The sequence below is a fragment of the Rhinichthys klamathensis genome, unplaced genomic scaffold (assembly GCF_029890125.1).
Source record: "Rhinichthys klamathensis goyatoka isolate OS25496 unplaced genomic scaffold, OSU_Roscu_1.1 h1tg000310l_1, whole genome shotgun sequence".
NCBI lineage: Eukaryota > Metazoa > Chordata > Actinopteri > Cypriniformes > Leuciscidae > Rhinichthys > Rhinichthys klamathensis.
Genome location: NW_026606828.1, coordinates 256,383 through 281,637, shown reverse-complemented (window position 1 = coordinate 281,637; position 25,255 = coordinate 256,383). Strand labels below are relative to the sequence as shown.

General features: G+C 36.4%; 1 protein-coding gene across 1 annotated transcript; it reads left to right on the top strand.

Annotated features, from left to right (window-relative positions):
• Positions 1 to 5,558: 5,558 nt before the first annotated feature.
• Positions 5,559 to 24,045, top strand: parp6b (poly (ADP-ribose) polymerase family, member 6b). The gene is made up of 25 exons (XM_056270982.1): positions 5,559 to 5,710; positions 6,164 to 6,340; positions 6,589 to 6,666; positions 10,206 to 10,300; positions 10,741 to 10,801; positions 11,164 to 11,254; positions 11,332 to 11,398; positions 11,492 to 11,641; positions 11,985 to 12,123; positions 16,622 to 16,753; positions 16,919 to 17,014; positions 17,107 to 17,181; positions 17,573 to 17,576; positions 18,894 to 18,907; positions 19,743 to 19,868; positions 19,974 to 20,039; positions 20,304 to 20,371; positions 20,442 to 20,490; positions 20,581 to 20,693; positions 20,786 to 20,858; positions 20,961 to 21,030; positions 22,278 to 22,357; positions 22,593 to 22,656; positions 22,769 to 22,853; positions 23,303 to 24,045. The coding sequence occupies exons 2-25, from the start codon at positions 6,296 to 6,298 to the stop codon at positions 23,397 to 23,399; spliced, it is 1,938 nt and encodes a 645-aa protein (XP_056126957.1). The 5' UTR covers positions 5,559 to 5,710; positions 6,164 to 6,295; the 3' UTR covers positions 23,400 to 24,045.
• Positions 24,046 to 25,255: the final 1,210 nt, after the last annotated feature.

The following is a 25,255-nucleotide window of genomic DNA, read 5'->3' as shown; positions in this document are numbered from 1 at the left end:
AATGAAAAGAACAGTAGACATGACTGTCCCCCAACACCCTCACCACTCCTTCATGTCATTTCATAAATACCAGCCATTACTGGCATCTGGAGTACTAATAATAGCTCAAGGCCTACAGCTGAAACTTTGATGCCCATGATAGAAAGGCTTGCTCATTTGATTCGATGCCCACTCTGTATGCCATTTCCACAGATCAGGAAAGGTCAGATCATCTGAAGTTTTGCATATATTATATCAAAATATTGTGTGTATTGTCATAATTACTCTGTCATTAAATTCACTACACATACTTACCCTTCAAGTTGATGGATAGATGGTAACAGTAGGCCTATGGGTGACCTTTAAAAATCCATAGCTTCCTGTCTAAAATTAGTTCAGGTGTAACTAATTCTACCTGCTTTCAAAGCCACCGTTAAATCAAAATTGACAATTCTTATTTTGTATGATTTATTATAAATGATTTATCCGTGCACATCATTATTTATTCATGTGCCCTCATCTTTAATCAAAATCACTTCCCCTTTCTTGTTTCAGAGTCATCTCTTCTCTCTGATGATGTGTTTACTGGCGTGAGGGCAGGGCAACCTGTCACTCACATGAGATCGACCAATAGCAAACCACAACCATCCAATCAATTCCCTATGGACAAAATAAAGTCCGCCACTCATGTTTCTACAATTGTCTATCTTTTTATTCACTCCTAAAGAAGGCTGTAACTGCAAGCACAGACGGATGCATGTGAGAGATGTTGTAGTAATAAATTCTAAATGTGAATATTTGTTTTGTTTACAGTATCGCATGACATCAACTAACATCAGAACTGGAATACAACAAATCAACTTTAAAGCCAAAATGACTGCTTGAAGGCAACCAAACATTTTAGCAATGTAGCAATCATGCACAGTCCAATTCTGTTCACTGGTACTACATGTTCTCTCTGTCATAGGGAGAACATGTCTCAAAGAAAACCCTTTACCATTGGCATTCGAAAATCTTTGGACTAAGCTCCAAAAATGCATAAGGAATGGACACCTATAGGTATGGGATTTCTTTACACGGGTTTGCACATTGGTCTAAATTATAGGTTTGCAGTTTCATATGGAACATACACAACATACTGGTAATGTGATTTTGCGCTGTATTAGAAGACATTTAGCATCTGCTAAGAACATGAACATTACTTATTGATGTATATTTTTAAAATTGTAAATATCATTTAAACTTACACCATGTAACATTTTTTGTTCTGAATTGACAACATTTAAATAATGAGTCAACACATCATCAATCCTTCTTCCAAAACGTGATTTTGTCTTATACCCTGATTCAGTATATGGTAAGCCTATTATAAGTGTTTATATTTTAGTTTTGTTTTTTAACCGAAAAATTACATCGTGTACCTTTAAATTAAATTCAATCACTAAATAATGATTGTAAATTATTATTATTCACATAACTGTGTCAAATTCATTGGAAAGTGAGGGATATTAATGGGCCAATATGCAAAATAAATATTTTATAAAAGATTAAAATATATATTAATTGTCAGAAAGATTTGCTTTCTTTGAGAACATGTGGTCAAATGTGTAATCTGATTTTTTTTTTTTTTTTTTTTTTTTTTATTAGAGACCAAATGAGTCTGAACATACAGCCATCTAGTGGACAATATAAAAACCATCAGGCTAACTCCATGGACAACTAGTGTCTGAAAGTGTCTCCTGTCTCTATAAGGTCATATTTAAACAACCTGCACTCAAGGCACACCCATACTCACACAGTCTACATCTACAGCAGTCAGCACTGCTCTTGTGGAACAGTTTGTCCTGTAGTTATTTTCTCTATACTGTTTTTACACAGCTTAATTCTTTTGTATCAGACTTTGGGAAATAAGGTTTGTTGTCCTCATTTTAGATCCATTTGCTTATGAGGTTCACAGTTCAGCTGTCTCTGGCGCATGTGCGGTGATGTACGTATGTACCGTTTCATACAACATAAAGCAGTCTTGACACGAGACAAATTGCTTGTGAGAACTGTTGAGGCATTCAGTTAATTTTAATGCAATTATTTTATTTAAATTACTGTAATTATTTTTGTACTTAATAGGGCTGTCAAATGATTAATCACGATTAATCACATCCAAAATAAAAGTTTTTTTTACATAATATATGTGGGTGCACTGTGTATAATTATTTTGTATATATAAATACACACACATGTATATTTAAGAAAAAAATATTATTTATATATAAAATATTTATATTTATATATAATATAAATTATATATAAATCTATATACAGTATATACATGAAAATATTTCTTAAATATATACAAGCATGTGTGTGTATTTATATATTAATTAATTTATATTGAATTATTTCATGTAAAAAAAACATTTTGTTATTTAATTGTATTTTTCTGGAACATTTTTAGGATTTTAAATAGTTTTACTGATTCTTAATCCTATTGTTAATTGTGTAACAGAAAACCAAATATATTGGTTAAAATTTGCGTGAATACACAAATAAAATACATATGCACAACCAGAACATTCACATACAGTACATTGGCTAATACAAGTATAAGCCACACTTAAAATATAGAAATGGTTCATTCAAATATCCTAAAATATAAAACCATGTGGCATTGATTTCAAAAACAGACAGCACACTTTCTGACCAGAAAGAGTCGGATTAAACATTTAAAGGGGCTATATGTAGAATTAAAAAAACTTTTTTTATTAGTGTTTTTAGCGCACTCGTTCACACGTAACATACGAGAGACTGAACGTGATTTTAAGACCCGGATATACTCACGGCGAAGTTCTTTTTCGTTCTTCCCTTAAAATTAAAAGAAGCTGAATACCTTTGTAGCGAGCGACAATGTTAGCGAACATCCAGACGCCGTCCGTGCTGCTGAGCGTGACGTTTTTAGATGAATGTGTAACTAAACACAACAAAAATTACAGCGGATGAGAAAGCATCTGTTTCAGCTCTGCAATTCACCGGCATCATGTCGACAGATGAGGTAAATAAATACACTGTTAAGGTAGTTCGAACATAAAGTTTGTTTGAAGACATAGATCTTGTATGTGTGTTTGAATCCATTTTATTTGCATGACACATTGAAATTAAAGAACAGAATGGCTCGTTCGGCATAATCAGGAACATTGTATGTCTAGATTTCATTTCATGTGTCAGAACAAACAGAGAAGCTTGGTTGCACGCGTAAACGTCACATCCTTTTGATTTTCCTGGCAAAAACGTCCCTCCACACAAAAATCAGCTTACAGGCTTTCATAGGCAACCCAGGAAGTCGTTGTTTAAGTTTCATTTCAAGCTGTTCACACATTGACAATAAAAAACCGAGTAAAACATAAAAATTCTTACATAGCCCCTTTAACATTTAAATTGTGACTTAAAAGTATCCAAATACTTTTTGGTGCGTCTGTAGTGTCCACAGCAACTGCAGTTGTTAATGTTATTTCTGAAGTACCTGCTTTAGGAGGTGTCTGAGACGAGGATAATTACAGATTAAGGCCAGGGTGTTGTGTCTGACATCAGGTAAAACACACAAACCACGTTACTTGCGTATTGTAATTGCTATAGTAGGCTGCAATAGTTACAAAATATATAACATAAACTGTAAAATATATATTTTTTTTATTGCAAAGCAATGATTGTGGCACCATCTGTAGCTACAGAGTATGTCAACAGAAAACGCCCCTAGTGTAACGTGAACATGATACAAATTGGATGGGTTCGGCTGTTGACAGGCTAAGTGTTTGTGTCATGATCTCTTTTGCACTGTTTGCTCTGTACAGTTATATGGGCCTCTCTCCATCTCTCTCGCATGTCTCCACCGCCATCCATCTCTTTCAGATCTCCTGTGTTGTTCCCCACCCGCCGTAATGACTAAATGATGAGGTACTGTCACAAAGTAACCTATTTTTATCCACTCAAAGTTCTTGTTAAAATGATAAATTATGAAAATGACTTTGTTGAGCAGCTTAACATATACCTGGAACAGGAAGGTATGATTTGTTGAGGGCTAAGGCCCTCCAGGACAATTCATCTAAATGTTTTATAATCTTTTAAAATTCACAATCTTCCAAACATTATTGCTGCAAAATGTATCGCTTGTCCATGTTCTATAGTTTTGGCAGCCAATTCATTTTAAGTGTAATACCAATGCCCAGTGATATGCCATAAATACAATACAATTGAACAACAAACAAAACACAACATAATAGAACAAATAGAATTGAACACAACTCAACAGATCCAAATACAACATAACACAACAATAGAATAAAATAGAACATAAAAAACAGAATAGAATTTAATAGAATAAAATAGAACTTTTACGTTATTGACCCTTTCTTTGATATTCTGTTTGTTTGTTTTTTCCTCCGCTTTGTATAGTTTCGGTTTCCTTGATTACTGATTATACACTTGTTTGTTTCTATGGTTACTTATGATTTGCACCTGTCTCTCATTATGTTCGTGGAATAAAAGCATAGAATAAAACTCAACACAATAGACTAGAACACAACCGAATAGAACTTATCACACAATAAAAGAACATAATATAATAAAAACAATAGAGTAGAACCCAACATACCACAAAAAGAGCAGAACACAATTTAATTTACCTACAAAATAATAGAATATAATAAAACAACACAATAGAATAGAACACAATAGCATACAACTTAACACACCATAAATTAACTGAATATAATAAACATTATAGAACAGAATTTACCACACCATAAAATAACTATCTAGAAAATAACACAAATAGAACTCACCTCAAGAACAGAACAGAAATTTTTTTAAATAGAACAGAGATACCAAAAAAGACTAGAAGAGAACAGCACATAGAATAGGACACAAGTCAACACAATAGAACTCAACACACAAGCACAGATTAGAATAAAACTCAATAGGATAGGATATAATTAAACTTAATATGATAAAAAAGAACTCAACACACCACAAAAGAACAAAACAGAAAAGAATTTATAAGAAAAATAATAGAAGGAAATACAATAAAACACAATAGAATAGAACACCAAAAAAAAAAATGAAAACACATTGGAATTTAACTCGCCATAAAGAATAGCATAGAATAGAACTTAACACGCCACAAACACTGAATAGAATAGAATAGAATATGACCAAATAGAATAGAATATAGAATAGAAAACAACTCAGCACAATAGAATACAGCAACAGATCAGCCCTTTGTTTAATGAATGACACACACTCACAGCGTGTGTATAACACAGCATGCATTAAGAGATGGAAATATCAGGTCATGGCACGCAGGGGGTTGCATTTGATCTTCTGTTCCATGATCTACCAGGCATGTCTTTTCAGCTCAACCCCTCCTCTCCTCTCCTGCTACCACACACACTGGCTGTCAGCTGCCGGTCTCATGACCCGGACGGCACACACTGAGCATGCCCGAGCTGTCGGGTGTTGTCAGGGAGAAAGCACAGCGGAGACAGCGAGAAAAGCAAGCCATGAGAGGAGCCAGACGAGAGACAGTGACGCCAGACAATAGGGGGACTCATTTCTAAGACTCTTTGTGTCAGCCATCTCACTTTATATATACACACGCTTCCTGGTGTAGAGCATTTTGGGATGTTTTATTAAGGTAATGCCATACAAACCTCGTTTAAAGCATCTGCCTTGTCTTCAAGAGGTAAGACTGGAATTTTCTTTTACAGTGCAGAACTACTGCAAATGTAATATAGCTAGTTTAATATTTGATGGATTCTTGTGCTCACATTATGTTGTATTCATTCATATTTGTGTTCATTTATTTATTGTTTAAAGAAAACATCAGAACATCCAACAGGTGTACAGGATAATTAACAAAGACAAATGACGTCTGTAAAGAACAGAAACAATGGACTTATACAGTGTCCACATTATTGATTATTATAATTACTTTATTTAAAAATACTGTATTCGATATAAAATATATATATTAAAAATAAATCAATAAATGTAATCCTCCATATAAAATACATACATGAAATCACATTTTAAGTGTTTTGTAATGTGCACCACACACAAAGTCGATATGTGGTGACACAAATGAACTCTAAATGAATGTTTAATGAATTACCACTCTTGAATTGTGTTGTCACAGACTGCCATGGAGATGACTTTGCTAATGGACCCCAATAAATGAGCTCAGCCCTTCAGTCGGCTTTGTTCAACCTGCGTTGACTTCCCAAACAATTCCCAACCTAGCCAAACCACACTTCGCTGGAATGGATGAATGTGGCAGAGGAAACTCACTAGAGCAGCATCTATGAACAGCATGGTAGGGAAAACAAACATGCTAACCATTATCTAACCCCCTGTACGCAAATAACATGCCTCGACGGACAGTATAACCAGACCAAGCGGATGATCTAAGATGAAGGCTGCCCTACTGACACACTCACCTCGTTGAGTAGATTACTGACTGACTGACAAGGGCTATTCAGTGTCTAATGAATGGGGGATGGGTAATGAATTAGTGCTTCACAGGGGAAATTAGCTGTGATTGACCCCTGATATCTTTTTCAGAGCATCGGTGAGCAATTGTGGAGTGACGAGGACTCGGATGGTGACAGCGATGGTGAGGATTTCATCTACGGCGCCCAGGTTAGCATATTACCAAACAATCTATTAGAAACTCAAGCTAAACCTGAAGCTAATTAGCTAAATTAGTAAACAAAGCTAGTTTTGTTCATTTATTCATGTATTTTATTTATCTATCTACATGTATTTTATCTATAATTTGTTAATTTTGCACATACGTCAGTGGCTGAATGTAGAGTGCATTGGGGTTACCAAAGTGCATTGTGGGGTTTTCAGGGGATTAGTGTAGGTTTAAAGGCAGCTCCCTAGAATGAGGAGCAGCAGATTGGGAGCAGCTGCTTCACAATCGGCAGCCTGATATGTGGTCTCTATCAAACATCGTGCCAGTGCCCAAATCCGGAGACCTCTCGAAGCCGGACAACTACCGAGGTATCAGCCTGACCTGTATCACTGCGAAAATCTACAACCGCATGATTCTAAACAGGGTCCGGCAAGCAATCGACCCTCACCTGAGAGTAAATCAGAATGGATTTCGAGTAGGGCGAACTGCTACAACCCAGATCTTGGCACTCAGGAGATTGATAGAGGAGGTGAGGAAGGACAACCTGACTGCAGTCTTATGTTTCATAGACTTCAAAAAGGCATTTGACTCGATTCATCGAGGCATGATGGTGAAGATCCTGAAGGCATACAGAATTCCTCCGAAACTACTCCGGGCAATAGAGTCCATGTACTCAGGAACAAGGGCCAGGGTGGTGACTCCAGATGGCAACAGCGAGGAGTTTGACATCCTGGCTGGAGTTATGCAAGGGGATACATTAGCACCCTTCCTCTTTATCATAGTCCTTGATTATGCGCTCAAGAAGGCAATCAGTGGGCGAGAGCAGGAACTTGGCTTCACGTTGACACCAAGGAAGTCAAGTCGGCACCCGGCAGTAGTCTTGACAGACCTTGACTATGCGGATGACATTAGTTTGCTCTCCAATAACATGGAACAAGCTCAGGAACTACTACACAGGGTGGAGCTAGAGTGCACTAAGGTTGGCCTTAGGGTAAATGCAAAGAAAACTGAGGTCATGACCTACAACGTACCACCAGAACATCAACCTCTGATAACAGTAGGAGACACTGTGCTGAAAGAAGTTGAGGACTTTAAGTACCTGGGCGCATGGGTCAACTCAACTGAGCAAGATCTAAAAGTGAGGAAGGCACTTGCATGGAGGGCCCTGAACGGCATGAACAGTGTATGGAACTCCAACCTCTCCCGCCAAATCAAACTCAGCTTCTTCGACGCGACAGTAGAGTCTGTTCTCCTCTATGGCAGTGAATGCTGGACCCTGAATCCAACCCTAGAGAAGTCCCTGGACGGGTGCTACACCAGGATGCTGCGTGCAGTGCTTAATATCAGTAAGAGTGTGCATGTAACCAACAAAATCCTGTATGAGGGAGTATCAAGAGTGAGCAACAAGATTGCTGTGAGGAGAATGAGACTTGCAGGACATTGCCGAAGGCATCGCGAGCTGCCAGCCAGCAAGCTGGTGCTATGGGAACCAACACATGGCCATCGGTCAAGAGGACGTCCCACGCTAACATACGTGGACATACTCAAGAGGGATACAGGAGCTCAGAGCACCAACGAACTGGCCGGATGCATGGAGAATCGGGATGCCTGGAGGCAACGATGGAAGGCTCGTCTGAGGACGACTTAGAGAGAGATGGCTCCAGTTTTTCAGATTACCTGAACTTGGTTCAGATTCCATGGTAAAATGAAGAGTATCTGTCCTCTCTTAATGAATAACAAATTAACGTATCGTTCGGGACATTGTTTTCATGTCTATGGCAAACAATTCATTATCATCAGTGCCAGTGGACATAATCACATAGAGCCAGGACAGTATTTGTTATGTAAGAATCGGCTCTAGAAGTTTATAGGTCGCATAGTTGACAATTTCACCATTTTGACTCATAATTTCAATTGCAGGCCTTTTCTGGCCAACCACATGCTATTTTCTTGGTCAGGTTAACGTCATTTGAACATATATTTGAACTGAACTAAATATACACTCACCGGCCACTTTATTAGGTACCCCATGCTAGTAACGGGTTGGACCCCCTTTTGCCTTCAGAACTGCCTCAATTCTTCGTGGCATAGATTCAACAAGGTGCTGGAAGCATTCCTCAGGGAGTTTGGTCCATATTGACATGATGGCATCACACAGTTGCCGCAGATTTGTCGGCTGCACATCCATGATGCGAATCTCCCGTTCCACCACATCCCAAAGATGCTCTATTGGGTTGAGATCTGGTGACTGTGGAGGCCATTTTAGTACAGTGAACTCATTGTCATGTTCAAGAAACCAATTTGAAATGATTAGAGCTTTGTGACATGGTGGAAGTAGCCATCAGAGGATGGGTACATGGTGGCCATAAAGGGATGGACATGGTCAGAAACAATGCTCAGGTAGGCCGTGGCATTTAAACGATGCCCAATTGGCACTAAGGGGCCTAAAGTGTGCCAGGAAAACATCCCCCACACCATTACACCACCACCACCAGCCTGCACAGTGGTAACAAGGCATGATGGTTCCATGTTCTCATTCTGTTTACGCCAAATTCTGACTCTAACATCTGAATGTCTCAACAGAAATCGAGACTCATCAGACCAGGCAACATTTTTCCAGTCTTCAACTGTTCAATTTTGGTGAGCTCTTGCAAATTGTAGCCTCTTTTTCCTATTTGTAGTGGAGATGAGTGGTACCCGGTGGAGTCTTCTGCTGTTGTAGCCCATCCGCCTCAAGGTTGTGCGTGTTGTGGCTTCACAAATGCTTTGCTGCATACCTCGGTTGTAACGAGTGGTTATTTCAGTCACTGTTGCCCTTCTATCAGCTCGAACCAGTCTGGCCATTCTCCTCTGACCTCTGGCATCAACAAGGCATTTCCGCCCACAGAACTGCCGCTCACTGGATGTTTTTTCTTTTTCGGACCATTCTCTGTAAACCCTAGAGATGGTTGTGCGTGAAAATCCCAGTAGATTAGCAGTTTCTGAAATACTCAGACCAGCCCTTCTGGCACCAACAATCATGCCACGTTCAAAGTCACTCAAATCAACTTTCTTCCCCATACTGATGCTTGGTTTGAACTGCAGGAGATTGTCTTGACCATGTCTACATGCCTAAATGCACTGAGTTGCCGCCATGTGATTGGCTGCTTAGAAATTAAGTGTTAACGAGCAGTTGGACAGGTGTACCTAATAAAGTGGCCGGTGAGTGTATATAACATAAATATATTGCAAACCATAACAATGTACCCAACATAGTTGATAGTTAATTAATATACTCCTTGACTTGACATGTTATTTTAGATACATTATTGTAAGAGCCCTCTCGTTTTATTCCTATAATGTATTTAAAATAACACCATAAGATGCCTGTCACATGGTGTTGTGAATGTGATACACCAGTTTTTCGTTTAGTACAGGGAGGGTTATTGTCATTAAATAAAACGTTTTATTTTTATTACTTATATTTATTATCCTCAATAGACATGAAATGTATCCTTGTACGTTGTTGATGACTCTTATGCTAACGCAAGTTTCTATGCAGGGTCATTATGCCACTGACCTGAGTCGACACCCGCAGCTGGACATCGATGTTGGTGCAGTGAAGGACATCTATTCTGAAAGTGCCGTTTTTGTCAGGTACATTTTGACCTACGAAGCTTCAACAAGTCTTCAACAAATGCTAACATGGGAATAAAAGGAAATCAACTAAGCTTGTATATGAGGATCGTGTCATTTCTACTGTGTTTGAGGTCATTGTTCATGATTATTTTATTATATTATTACACTGGAAAACCTGATTGCTGTGATTATTTATCACAACTAAAAAATTCAACATTAGAATAAGAAATAATGCGTTGTTTCAACTTTAAAAAGTATGTGTTCATGCTTGACTTAAAATAATTAAGTTTAGTTAACTTTAGTTTAGTTAAGTTGGATATTTAAGTTATCTCAGCAAATTTTAAGTTGTTATATCTAATTGCAGCCACATTTTGTACAGTGCTTGGTTGGGAAGCCTCTGTCCACAAAATGTTCGCCATCAATGTAACTGGAGTTTTTACCTGCTCTCTTTATTTCAGGGATTATGAGACCATTGACGATGTGGACATTGACCTGCACATTAATGTCAGCTTCCTGGATGTAAGAGCTTTTGGAACTTACTTTAATCATTTCCATATTTAACATATTCCAAATGAGCCATTTGAAAAAGGGCAGAAATGCCCCATCACGTAGGAAAAAGTTCACATCCCCTACTCAGGGCTATTATAGTTAACTTTAACTAAAACTAAAACCATAAAACTTTTGTTACTTGAAATAAAATAAACATTAACTCAAATAAAATATAAAAAACGTATTTCATTACAGCTAGTTCCCAATGCAACATTTTCATTGAGCTTAGATTGATGTACATTTTTTTTTAACTCAAAAAAAAAAAAAAAAAAAAAAAAATCAACATAAAAAAAAAACTGTAATGCTACTAAAATAATGTTTGCATTCTGCAGGAGGAGGTGGCATCAGCATGGAAGGTCAGTAGAACAGAGCCAATCATTTTACGCCTTCATTTCTCCCTCTCCCAGTATCTGGATGGACCAGGTGAGTAACTATTTTAGTTACGAAAGACAGGAAGTGACTCCACTTAAATCCGCTGACAGCATCTCCACCTCTTTAAGAACCCACTGTGGAGGTGTTCCAGCCAACTTGTAAAGATGGTTTCTGCCTTGGGGTGCAGCTTAAAAGGTGAGCTGTGTTTCTATTCTATTTTGTCCAAACTGACATACTGCATATGCCTCGGTAATGATTACGCCAACAAATATTGATGTCTTCGCCCAGAATTCTCAGCACTTTTGTATCTAATCAATGGAAACATCTCAGCAACGAGTTCCTGAACGCACAACAGAGGAAGAGACACAGCTGGTTTAAGGCTGGAGGAACTATCAAGAAGTTCAGAGCTGGACTCAGCATCTTCTCACCAATAACCAAGTAAGATAAGATCCAATCTAGAGCAGTGGTTCTCCCACTAGCCTCAGTGATCATCCAAAGGGAACCGCGAGATAATATAAAAAAAAGAATTCACAAGCTACATTGTAACCAATCACGTCACCGTGTGATCGACAACTAGTGGATCTCTGAGCTGGTGTGAGTGAGTGGAGGCGGGGCTAATTTGCATATTCATAGAACCGCTTGCAGTATTGATTTGGAGAAGAAGGGGGACCTTGGAGTAAAAAAAGGTTGAGAACCACTGATCTAGAGAGTAAAAAATATGCCAAATATCCTAATAGTAATATTAACAGTGTTACATGTTAACGGCTATTTTCCCCCCCAGGTGCTCCAGTGTTCCTCTCATTCAGGGCCCTGGGGTGAAAGCAAGGCCAGCAGGACAAGAGTTGAGAGTGACCCGCTTGATGAGCCGCTCTATGTCCTGCACCAAAGGAGATCTGCACACCTCCAACCCAATTGGACAAGTGCGTTTAAACATGCCTACATATAATAATGTAATCTATATGTATCATGATATCACATGATACATATAGATTTCATCAATGTCACGTCCTTCAGAAATCAAGAAACATTTCTTAATATTATCAATGTTGAAAACAATTGTTAATATTAATATTAATACTTAATATTTTTGTGGAAACTGTGATGCATTTATTTCAGGATTCTTTGATCAATAGAAAGTTAAAAAGAACAGCATTTTTTATATATTATATATTTAGCATATATAAATCTATTATATTGTCGTCACTTTTGACCAACTTAATGCATCCTTGCTGAATAAAAGTATCACTTTCTCTTACTGACCCCAAACGGTAATGTATGTGTATATATATATATATATATATACACACACACACAAACACACTGTCTCTTTGTATATATTAAAGGGACACTGTGTAGGTTTTTAGGTATTTTATTATCTGAAATCGATATTTTTATTCATAAATATGTCCTCAATGGTGTACAAATACCTCTGCAAATTATCTGACTTATCCTCGTAAATGAAGAATTTATTATCTTTATGTACATGGGACGGGTAGGTTCACGGAGGCTTCCATGTCGTTCCGCCATCTTGAAAAACTATAATAGCAGAGAGGGTCAAAAAGTACCAACCAAACGCGTTTCCACAACGCGTTTTCGTTCAGACTCAGAGCCAGCGTCACGTGACTGAAAGCAGCAGAAACGGAGGAGGAGAGCAGTGAGAGGCGCATTCCCGGCAAGTTTAAACGGCTGTATTGCACTCCTATAATTGCTGATTGCTCTATTATTTGTAATGGCGGACCATACATATGCCGAGCCACAGGAGAAGACATCCTCGTCCCAAAAAAAGGCCAGACTTGAACGAAAAAGGAAACGTGACCGGAGATTGCAAAAAAAAAAGAGTAAATGTCGGGATAGCGTTTTCAAGGTGGAAAGAGCTAACGTTAATGCAGCAGAAAGATTTCAGAAGAGACGCTGAAGTTGCCTGCTTTCTCCTCGACAGCTAAGTCAATGTTACAGTCTTAATTATTTTTTTTTTGTCATTGCTTGGTTGTGTACTTTATTATATAGACAGTATAACATTTATAGTCAAAAAAGTTAAACAGGCTCTTTGATGAATAGCAGCTATTGATTAGGCTACTTTACTCAATAGCAGCTATTGATTACTTTACTCAATAGCTGCTATTTAGAAGGTGCTAAAAACAAGGTTTGTAAGTTTACTCTTTATAACCTATAAATTCAGTAAGAATATAGAGATAGTGATTGTTTTTGCATGGTTTGCACACCTAAGGCTACTTCAAGTTTTTAATATTAGCTCAAGTTGTGAATTTGCTATGTGCATAAGATTGTACTGAGAATTACAATTAATTTATACTACTGCTAGACACATAAATTGTACAAACCTCGGTCGTTTCTCTTCGCTGCCTTTGGAAACTTTCAATTCTATTTTGATCGTCTCTTGTAGCTGCCGGGCATCTTTGTCGTCGTTGTGTTGACTCTCGCGCTCCTCGTCGTCCATCTCCTCGCCTAGATCCCACTGATCCACTGCCTCTCTGTCCTCTTCCTCTCCCTCTACCTCTCCCTCTTCCTCTCCCTACTGCTGAATCATCCGATGATGATATCTAACAATCACGTAATTTAGAAAATATAACGAATAAAGGCGGCATTACTACTAATTACAACAGTTCATGTTTTTCAGTGTGGTCTTATGAGTTGCTTTATTCAGCAACTCATACTGTAACATTCGTTTGTTCGTTGTGTCATGTTGCTGTTCACCCGGAGAAAAACTCGATGAAGTCTTTACTACAAGACATCCTGTCATAGCATTTTTGGTACATAACGGCAACCGTAGATGCAATACGCACTTGAAAAAGCGAGGCGCTCTATATGGGGAGGCTGCAGACCTGGAGCAGGCAGATATACGCCCCTGGCAGTTTTACGCCCCTGACAGTTTTACGCCCCTGTTGTTCCTGATGCGTCCAGTAGGGGGATATACTGCGAAATAACATATTTAAATCGACTCTTACACATTAATAACCCGTCCATAGACATTTTTTGTGTGTTTTGTTCATTTAAATATAAACGTTACAGTGTAGATCTGCACGGATTAAAATGTCTGTAGCTATTCAGTTGGGCTTAACTCTCTTCACTCAGCCTACAGAAGACTAGCCTATGTGTTTTTGTGAATTGAACATTTAAAAATACACAATTGGATCAACTATGTTATGACAAGTATATGACCTACTGCAGTTATAGGCCTATTCACCGTAGGTTGTTATATGGAAGACTGAGTGAAATATGTTGTTGTGAATTTATAGTTACATTTAGATATTAACCGAATTTAGCCCATTAGACATACAGTACCATGTAATCATATGGATCCTTGATTAGCTGTACTATTCTCTATTGGTCGTCATACAGCTACAAAACAGTGTCCTACACAGCATTTTATGAAGACAAACACAATTGATCCCTTTTCTAAAATTCCATGACTCCCCTATGGTTTGCCCCTCTTCTTTAACTATTTTTTAAAAGGACATCCATGGTGATTTTATTGTGTGTGTGTGTGTGTGTGTGTGTGTGTGTGTGTGTGTGTGTGTGTGTGTGTGTGTGTGTGTGTGTGTGTGTGTGTGTGTGTGTGTGTGTGTGTGTGTGTGTGTGTGTGTGTGTGTGTGTGTGTGTGTGTGTGTGTGTGTGTGTGTGTGTGTGTGTGTGTGTGTGTGTGTGTGTGTGTGTGTGTGCAGAATTGATGTCAGGTGTGTGTGGATTGCATCAATTTGCTCCTGATCTTCAATGTACAACGGCACACTTGTTGGTGGAACAATAGTGAAAAAAGTGTCAAGCCACTTTAATTTCTTTTGGCCACCAATGATGGACTGTGCAGAGAAAATTGAAAATTACTTTAAAACCACGTCCATGTATGTCTCTGTAAGTTTATTTTGTAAGTCGTAAAAAAAAGATGGGTCTTTAAGTTTAGAGAGATTTTCATTTTCTTATAGCTAAAGCAAACACAGCTTTATGAGATGCAAGTTAAAAAGAATTTGGTAAAGACAGAGTATGATAAAACCCACATTAAGTGCACATACCCTACATTTTAGTCAGTAAGCTATTTTAAGAAATGATGTTGGAAATCATCAAAATATTTGAGTGAGTGTGCAGTTCAACTCTTTACTTGAGATTTACATACATATATACAATATGCCTATTATAAATCTGTCTTTTGTGTGTTCACACCATAGACTGTAAAAAAGCAAGTTAATATATTTCCAATATCTACTGTAATGTTGCCCCAGAAACCATGTGGAGTATGTTTTAATGTAAGGAGTAAACAGGGTCTTCCCAGAAGAGGCCATCTCACGCAAGCTAAAGACAGGCAACAAAAGAAAATTAAAAAGAAAATGAATTTTAAAGTGAGAAGACTAGGGGCAGCTAAACCTACACGTGGTTAGCTAAGTTTAAGCCAGATAGAACATAAACCTGACCATCAAGAACTTTTTGTCTTTCGCAATAAATTATAGACCCATCCATTGATATAGAAATGAATTGATATCTAGGCTACCTATACCAAGCTAATCGTTTATAAATAATAGGCTAAATGTTGCATCATTACTAAACAACAATAACTTTAGCAGATTATTTAACATACAAATGACAGAATCTATAATTTTTTGTCAGATTTTCATTCTAACGATAAAAATCTTGATTATACGGTATTATTACTTTGTCTTCTGCTTTTTGTTCGCTATAAAGCCAAAACAATCTCTGTTACCGTAAATTGTATGTTTATCTCTGTAAAGCTGCTTTGAAACAATCTCCATTGTTAAAAGCGCTATATAAATGAAGATGACTTGACTTGACTTGACTTCTGGGCAAGATTCATCTTCATAAAGACAGAACCATTCAATGATCCTGATTTAAGAATATTCTCCTCTGATATAAAGTCCCCTTTTTCTTCTTTTAAGAAAATGTCAAAACCTTTAAACTCAAAGGTTTCTAAAATAAATAATATCATTGAGTCTGTTGTAAACCTTTAATTTTTTATATTGACAAAATATAAAATTGTATTGATTTGTGTAGCCTCAATCTCTTTTGATGTCCCCCTTTGTTATTTTTTTTCTCTTTCTCACTGTTAATGTCTTGTATCCTTTCATTTGCAACACAAAATAAATACATTTCTTAATTTAAAAAAAAGAAAGAAGATTATTTACTAACATAACTCAATTCGTGTCGCTGTACAGCCTCCCCCTACTGGACGCGTCAGGAACAACAGGGGCGTAAAACTGTCAGGGGCGTAAAACTGCCAGGGGCGTATATCTGCCGGCTCCAGGTCTGCAGCCTCCCCTTACTCGAGGCGCTGGAGAGCAAAATTCGTTTGAATGCAAAATACTATTTCACCACTAGATGGGGGTAATTCTTACTTAGTGTCCCTTTAATCTATTAAACTATTTATGTCAAATGATTGACGCAGTGCTTTTTTAACAGACTGTGGCCGTCCCAGGCTCAAGATCCACAGTACACATCACCACCAGGCAGCTCATTCAACTCTTCTTCTCCTCACAAGCGCTCATGCACTGCAAGAGCATCCCGACCCTGGAGTACGGCTTCCTCGTTCAGGTAAACCTCAACATTATTCAATGCATTCTACGTTTAAATGTAAAACACTTCTAATATTTGCATAATGAATTGCAATTGGTCTTATTTCTTGTATTCTTTCTTGCTGTTTTATTCCTACAACTATTTAACCTTAAATTTACCTAATTATCCTTTTTTGTCCTCTAGGTTATGAAGTACTCAGAACAAAGGATCCCAACTCTGAACGATTATTGCGTGGTCTGTGATGAACAGCATGTCTTTCAGAACGGCTCCATGCTCAAGGTACAACACATACTTGGAAATCTCCATTAAAATACACCGGTACGTCCATACCACTATATAATCACAATCTATTTTCTCATTGTGTCGTTCAGCCTGCTGTTTGTACAAGAGAACTGTGCGTGTTCTCCTTCAACACTCTGGGCGTCATGTCAGGAGCTGCGGAAGATGTAGCCAGAGCCGGATTAACGCAAAGGCAAACTAGGCACGTGCCTAGGGCCCGATTGGCGGGATGGGGCCCAGACAGAGGGACAAAAATAAAAAAATAAAAAAATGTACAAATGTCCTATCTACAATTTATTTCAATATTTATTAATTAACTAAAAATAGTGACGATGTTTATCTTAACCATAGACTGTTACATTACCTCAGATTAACGCCAGCCCATGACTGTATACATATAGAGGCGCCAATTGTCACTCATCTGCAGTTAAACCACTTAATGTTTCCGTTTCAAAGCGGGTGCCGGCTTCTGAAAGTGTGTGTAACGGACGCATCCATCAGGTGCTTGCGAAGCAAAAGCCTAAATAGGCACGCAAAGAAGCACAGCTCGTAATGCAGGTGTGTGAGTTGTCGTCATCTATTTTGGAGTGATTGCAATGTATTCTAAATATAAACTTGTACTGTAGATCAGCGTCATTTCTGGAAAAATCATTCACCGCTTTATTACGAGTTTAAAAGAGCGCGAGCGTCATTAACGTGCCCAGCACTAACGCTTTGAATTTGCGCGTACAATGAATAACATCGCGTCGGGAGCTGACTAAAAACGCTACAAAAGTAAAAAAAGCCAACACACTACAACATTTTAAATGTTTAAAATAAAGGATCTCGGGTCTATCTTCTAAATTCTGCTGATGATTAGATTATAGCCTACCCTGACATCATCTACTTAGTTACGCCAATAATATCGCCAATAATATCAGTTTAGAATTTTTTTTCTAATCAGTAGCGACCGTGTCTTTCTCTTGAATTGTGTATAGCATAAGCTAACAATGCAATGCATAATATCATATTACTTATATTAATAATATGACAATATCTACAGTCAATATTGATTAAATGGGAGGGAAAAACCCTGCCAATACCGCAGCTATGAAAAAAATGATAAAAGCACTTAGGCTATGTTCATCTCCTGAAGTGGTATTCTGGAACTGTGAATAAATTGAATAAAACAGCAAAATAACAATAACATCTTCATTAAACAAAAAAGAGATTAAAGTTTGATTAATATGTAGGCCTACATACAGTAGCCTACTGGTAAAAAGTCTGGACCAATTACTATTTTGAATGTTTTTGAAAGAAGTTTCTTATTATGCTCTACAAGCCTGCATTTATTTGAATAAAAAAAAAAAAATTCTTCAAGGATGTGTTAAATATATAAAAAGTGATAGTGAAGACTTTTTTCAAACAAGTTTTTAATAATCAAAAAATCCTGAAAAAAAGTATCACAGGTTATAAAATAAATATTAAGCACCATTGCTAACATTTGATAATAAATCAGAATATTATAAAGTTTTCTGAAGGATCACGTGACACTAAATTCAGCTTTGCATCACAGAAATATATTTTAAAGTATAGTAAAATAGGAAAACCATTATTTTAAATTGTAATAATATTTCACTATATATTTTTCTGTATTTTTGATCAAATAAATCCAGGCTTGATGAGCATAAGAGACTTCTTTCAAAAACATTAAAAATGGTAATGTGTCCAATCTTATGTACTGTGTAAGTAAAAATATACAACATCTAAAATTAAATGTTGTATAAATTAAAAGGTTAGGAATCATATTTGTTTCAAGAGTTTTTTATTGGGGGTGGGGGGCCTCCAACATGAATATTGCCTAGGGCCTCCAAATGTCTAGAACCGGCCCTGGATGTAGCCACAGGAGCTGAGGTATCACACACACTTCACTTAGCTAAATCAAGCCATACCACACCGTAGACTTCTATTGTTGTTCTATAAGATGGTTTTATATCAAATTTAGATACACTACCGGTCAAAAGTTTGGTATAATTAAGATTTTTGTTATGTTGTTGAAAGAAGTCTCTCTTATGCTCACCAAGGCTGCATTTATTTGATCAAAATACAGGAAAACAGTGATAGTAACATTATTACAGTTTAAAATAACTGTTTTCTATTTGAATAGATTTTAAAATGTTATTAATTATTTTGGTGTCAAAGCTGAATTTTCAGCATCATTACTTTAGTGTCACATGATCATTCAGAAATCATTCTAATATGCTGATTTGGTGCTTATGGTGCTTTATTTTTTTTTAAATAAGAAATTAATCATTTTATTCAGCAAGGATTCATTACATTTATCAAAGGTGACAGTAAAGACATTTATAATGTTACAAAAGATTTCTATTTAAAATAAATGTTTTTCTTTTGAATTTTCTATCACATATCAAGTATCACGGTGGCAGCACTGTTTTCAATAATAATAACAATTATTAATAACTGAGTACCAAATCAGCATATTAGAATGATTTCTGAAGGATCATGTGACACTGAAGGCTGGAGTAATGATGCTGAAAATTCAGCTTTTATCACAGGAATAAATGACATTTTTGTGTATATTCACCAGTAAATAGAAAAAAAATCTTTTAAATTCTAATAATATTTCACAATATTACTGTTTTAGTGTATTTTTGATCAAATAAATGCATCCTCGTTGAGCATAAAATACCTTTTTAAAAACACTAAATAAAATGACTGTTTTATACAGGTAGTGGACCTGCTGGTGGCAATGTGTCGTGCTGCACTTGAATCTGCCCGTAAAAGCATTATCTTTGACCCTTACCCCTCTGTCGTTGACCCTCATGACCCCAAGTCTCTGGCCTTCAATCCGAAGGTAGCTTCTTTACCAAACAAAACGTTTCTAATTTCAGTTTAAGGATTCTGGAATTTCCTGTTTAGAATGACTGTGTGACTTTCTTCGTTCATGTTTCGCTTATAGAAAAGAAGTTACGAGCGGCTGCAGAGAGCATTAGACAGCATCATGTCAATCCGAGAAATAACACAAGTGAGTCATTTGCAAAATGCCAACACTATTTGAGATACGCAATTTTACATTATCCGTGTCTTGACATTATTCTAACCGAGTTTGAAGCGATTCTGGTTAATATAAGAGGACAATTTCAAAGCCTTGTTGTTGTGACACACTTCCTGCTGCCAGTTGGTGGCGCTATGACTGTGACTCACAATAGCTACATCAACGTTCACATTTTATAGACCATCCATAGTCCTTGTTAAGGAAATGATTGACACCTAAACTAATATTTTACAGGGCCCTTATGTTGAAATAAAGAAACAGATGGACAAAATGGACCCGCTTGCACATCCTCTGCTACAGTGGTGAGTGAAGCTGTATTTCCTCCTTCCTTCCTGTCATCGTAATGACCCTTAATCTTCTTTTTCTTCTCAGGATTATATCCAGCAACAGGTCTCACTTTGTCAAGCTCCCCTCCAGCAGGGTAAGGGCGTTTGATCACATATTCTCTCAAATAACAGTGTGCCTAAACCTTTATTTCCTCTGTCTCACTCCTCCGTTTTTGTGCTTCCAGCAACTGAGGTTCATGCACACCTCCCATCAGTTCCTGCTCCTCAGCAGTCCTCCTGCCAAAGAGGCCCGCTTTCGCACCGCCCGAAAACTCCACGGCAGCACGTTCGCTTTTCAGTGAGTTCATATCATGATCGCTAACATAAACCAGCCTGGAGCATCATGAAAATCTTGACTTTTGTGACTAATCCCTGGTTCTCTATCTTCAGTGGTTCTCATATTGAAAACTGGCACTCCATTCTACGAAATGGACTTGTAAATGCCTCCTACACGAAACTGCAGGTACCACGGTTACCCCTAATGTAGTGTGTTACCCTACCACATATTTGCTAATTAGCATATTGGGCCTTGGCCAATATTTCTTCCTGTTCTCTTTGACACAAGCTGCATGGGGCGGCCTATGGGAAGGGCATCTACCTCAGCCCCATCTCCAGCATCTCATTTGGATACTCAGGTAGGAGTCTTTGGTGCAATTTTTTTTTAAATATGCATCGAAAAGTAAATCGTTTTGGACATTTTGAGAGACAGAGACATTTTGGATTATTATTTTCATATTTTGACAATTTGGGACAGGAACCATGTTAATACCATAATTTTCTAGACATGCACCATGGCTGCAAGGGGGTCCACAGAAAATTTGAGAGAAAGAAAAGCATATTGAAATGTATTTTAGGTTTTTCAAGGTTATTGTGTAAGATATTAATCTTAATTTAAGATATTAATTAAATATGTTTAATGCAATAATTTTACATTTTTTATTGATCATTTTCTAAAAACTGGTCAGATATTATTGGTCAGATTAATTACCATAAATATAAATTATTTATAAAAAAAAATGTTTTTTCACAATATTGTGTTTAATCACAATATATCTATAATTTATTTTCCTAAAAACATACCAGATTGAGATGAATCAAAATAAATATAAATTAACATTTTTTTATATTGTTTATATATATTATATATATATATATATATATATATATATAGAATTTAAAAACTGGTCAGACATTATGAGATTAATCACAATTAATATAAATTATTAGTATTTTTTATAGAAACTGGACAGACATTATGAGATTAATCACAATATATATGAATTATTTGTATTTTCCATAGGAACTGGTCAGATTATGAGATTAATCACAATAAATATAAATTATTTGTATATTCTATAGAAACTGTTCGGAATTTTGAGATTAATCACAATAAATATGAATTAATTGTATTTTCTGTAGAAACTGCTCAGATTATGAGATTTTTTATAAGTTATTTATAACTTTTTTTTTTTTTTTTATTAAAAAGTAATTATAAATCATTTATATTTATTGGGATTAAAGTCATTTAGAAAACAACATGGTTTTTTTGTATTATAGACACTTTATAGTATCATAATAAATGGTTTTCATATAAATGTATCTTCATGTATTAAAACATACAGCTGCCTTTATATTCTAAGGAGGAGGCCCCTCACAAAGGTACCATACGTTTTGAGGGTCCTTGGCATCAAGAACTCTGAAACAAACACCCTTATAAATAATATTTGAATATGATAATCAATCATTCTGTACTATGATTTATATCCAAGTACCATCAACACCACTGCCAGATTATGCTTTTAAGGAAACTTTTCTGAAGTATTTGAACTAATTTTGAAGGTTTTACTGCAGTGTTAATTAATGGTGCTGTATTTGTGTGCAGGAATGGGAAAAGGACAGCACCACATCCCTACTAAAGAGGAATTAGTACAGCACTACAACCGGGTCAACACTGTCTTACAGGTATTAACTCTATCTGTGCTGTGGAGATTGGACTGATACGGATGTATTACAGGTGCAATCTGTAGTTAATCGTACTAGGTGAGTTGAACCTGATTGGAAACAATATAAGCAGAGTCATATAAGTGTTATTTGTTCACTTTTGGGATTGCACTCACATCGCTAGTTTGTCAGCTAAAGGAAAGACACTTCTTGTATTGTATGTATCACTGTTAAATGTGTTATTGTTCTTTTGCAGTGTCGACCCGTACATTCAAGGTTTCTTCAGAGTCGGAATCTGAACTGCGTTGCTCTGTGTGAGGGTATGATGTTAATAATACCTGGAAATACAAATTATGTCATTCAAATCATTGTAGAGATTTTTTACTAATAGTAAACATTTTAAAAGTGCCTTATTACATTTTTTTTCAACAGTGATAACATCCAAAGATCTACAGAAACATGGAAATATTTGGGTTTGCCCGATTTCTGATCACGTCTGCACACGGTTCTTTTTTGTGTGAGTATCTTCCCAGCTAACAGGGGAGGTTAACTTTTATGATTAAAAAAAATTGTCCATTTTGGTCATTTAAATTTCGCCTTTAATAAAACATATGTTCAAAGTTATCTGGTCTTATTAAAGTTCTCAAAACGTTAGCATAAAAAAACATAATTTATAGAACATTCATGGAACGTTTTTACCTGAAACGTTTAGTTGGACATTTCTAAAATTGTACTACTTGTGTAAGAAAGTTCAGAGAACATTAAAAAGTAACAATCCCATAAATGAAGAAGAAAATGAAGGGGGAAAAGGCGTTTTTAAAACATTTAAATATGTGGATATTTTTAAAGTTCAGAGAACATTCAGATATAACATTTTTAAATATGAATGTGAACATTAACAAAACAATCATAACTTTTGTTTGCTGGGTCTACGCTTTAGCATGTTCTTGGTCTGTCATTCCTCAGGTACGAGGACGGTCAGGTAGGAGATGCTAACATAAACACACAGGACGTCCGGATACAGAAGGAGATATTGCGGGTGATTGGAGGACAATCGACCTGACTGACCCGTTTCACCACTGTGACGCTTTGAGAAACTCTACAAGGGAACATATCAACTGATATGGGAAAGAATTACCTCAAACTAGATGTTTTTGGTGACGCTCCAGTCAAGTTTGTCTTTACATGGAAAGAACGGAAACCCCTTTTGTAACTTTTTTGATAAAACATTTTCTTGAATTTTAATGTAGTGTCTATTTATGTCATGTTCGCTTTACATTTTTTCTACATCATGAGAAGTGCTGTTAATTAGCGTTGAATTTACAGCAGTTGAAAAAATGTTTCATTCCCATTTTGCCCACTGGGGGTCTCTATTGCCTAAAGAGAACCATAAAAAATAACTTGGAAATGAAATAGGAAAGGCTTCTAATTCTATAAACCTGCCATTTAAAGTGTTTACGTCTATTTACATCTACCACTAGAGATTATAGGTCCTGTTTAATGTATGTTTACTAGTGAAATGCAGCATATCCGTCAGTTTATTTTCATGAGAATGTTGTGATGCCACTTGTTATATGGATCTTAAACGTCTTACATGAAATGTTAACAAGTTTGGTGCTGTGCACTATAAAGGCATCGTGTTCTCATTCACTCTTCAGAGAGCTTCGAGCGGAGAAGACTGACAATAAACTACACGTAATGACACATTACAGACGAAAAAGGTATGATTTTTGTAGATGTCAAACTTAAGAAGACTAAACTAATCTGAGGGTCATGCTTTCAAACGGCCCATTTTATTATGTTAGCTCATTTTCAATAAATTTAGAGCATAACGACAACATAGCCTACCAACATTCTTCAAAATATATATATTTTTTTGTGTTCAGCAGAACAAAGAAACTCATACAGGTTTAAAACAACATATGATGGTGAGTAAATCATGATAGAGTTTTCAATTTTGGGTGAACTATCCCTTTAAGACCTCTCAATTTCCCTAACAATGAAAACGGTTTATAAACGGACTGAATAATGACTAAACCTGCCGAAACGTTACTGCAAACTGTTGGTGTACAGTCTATAAATATAACTTTGTAAAAACAATAGATGTCAATGGAAAGTCCCCATAATGGTAGAAATAAATAGGCTAGGTCTGTTGTCATACTGTTATCTGTCACGACCCCTAAAAAAATTAATAGTGTGTTGCATCGCGCCAAAGTCCCAAAGGACATTTTGACTTCTCGGTTTAGCCAGCGGGTCTGTTCTCCTCTGAAGCAGAAACACATAATAATTCATAACAGTGCACTACATCCACATGAGCCCCGCATCTGCTCCGAGACCCCATACCCTTCCTTTTTTTATCATATTACATTTTTAATTAGCCTTCATCATTTTATTAGAATATTATATGTGTGTGTGTGTGAGAGAGAGAGAGATAGTTTTACTTATAATTATTTATTTTATTTATGTATTATATAATGTATTATATGAATAAAAAACATGATACAACATAATATTAATAATAATACAATGTTAAGTTAACTTTACTGCTAAAGTTCTGCTACATATTCATCCCATATTAAAATGCATTTAGCAAAATTATAATGTGCAATTATAAAGCCATTCAAAAAATGATTATTATTATTATATTAACAAAGTGTTTACGTTGTAAATAGGTTACATTAAGGTCATATACAAAAATGTTATAGGCCAGGCTTAAAAACACTCATTTTATATATTATGTAACTGGGGGTCCAACACAATCTCTGTTTTGAAGATGCCTATGTCATATAAAACACAATTGTTCTATCTTCTTATTTTAGAATAACAAAGTTGAAAAAGGCAGTGGAACATCTCCTGCTTTAATTTGTCCTAATTATCCACTTTGACTAAATTTCCTCTTCTTTGTAGGCTAAATTATGT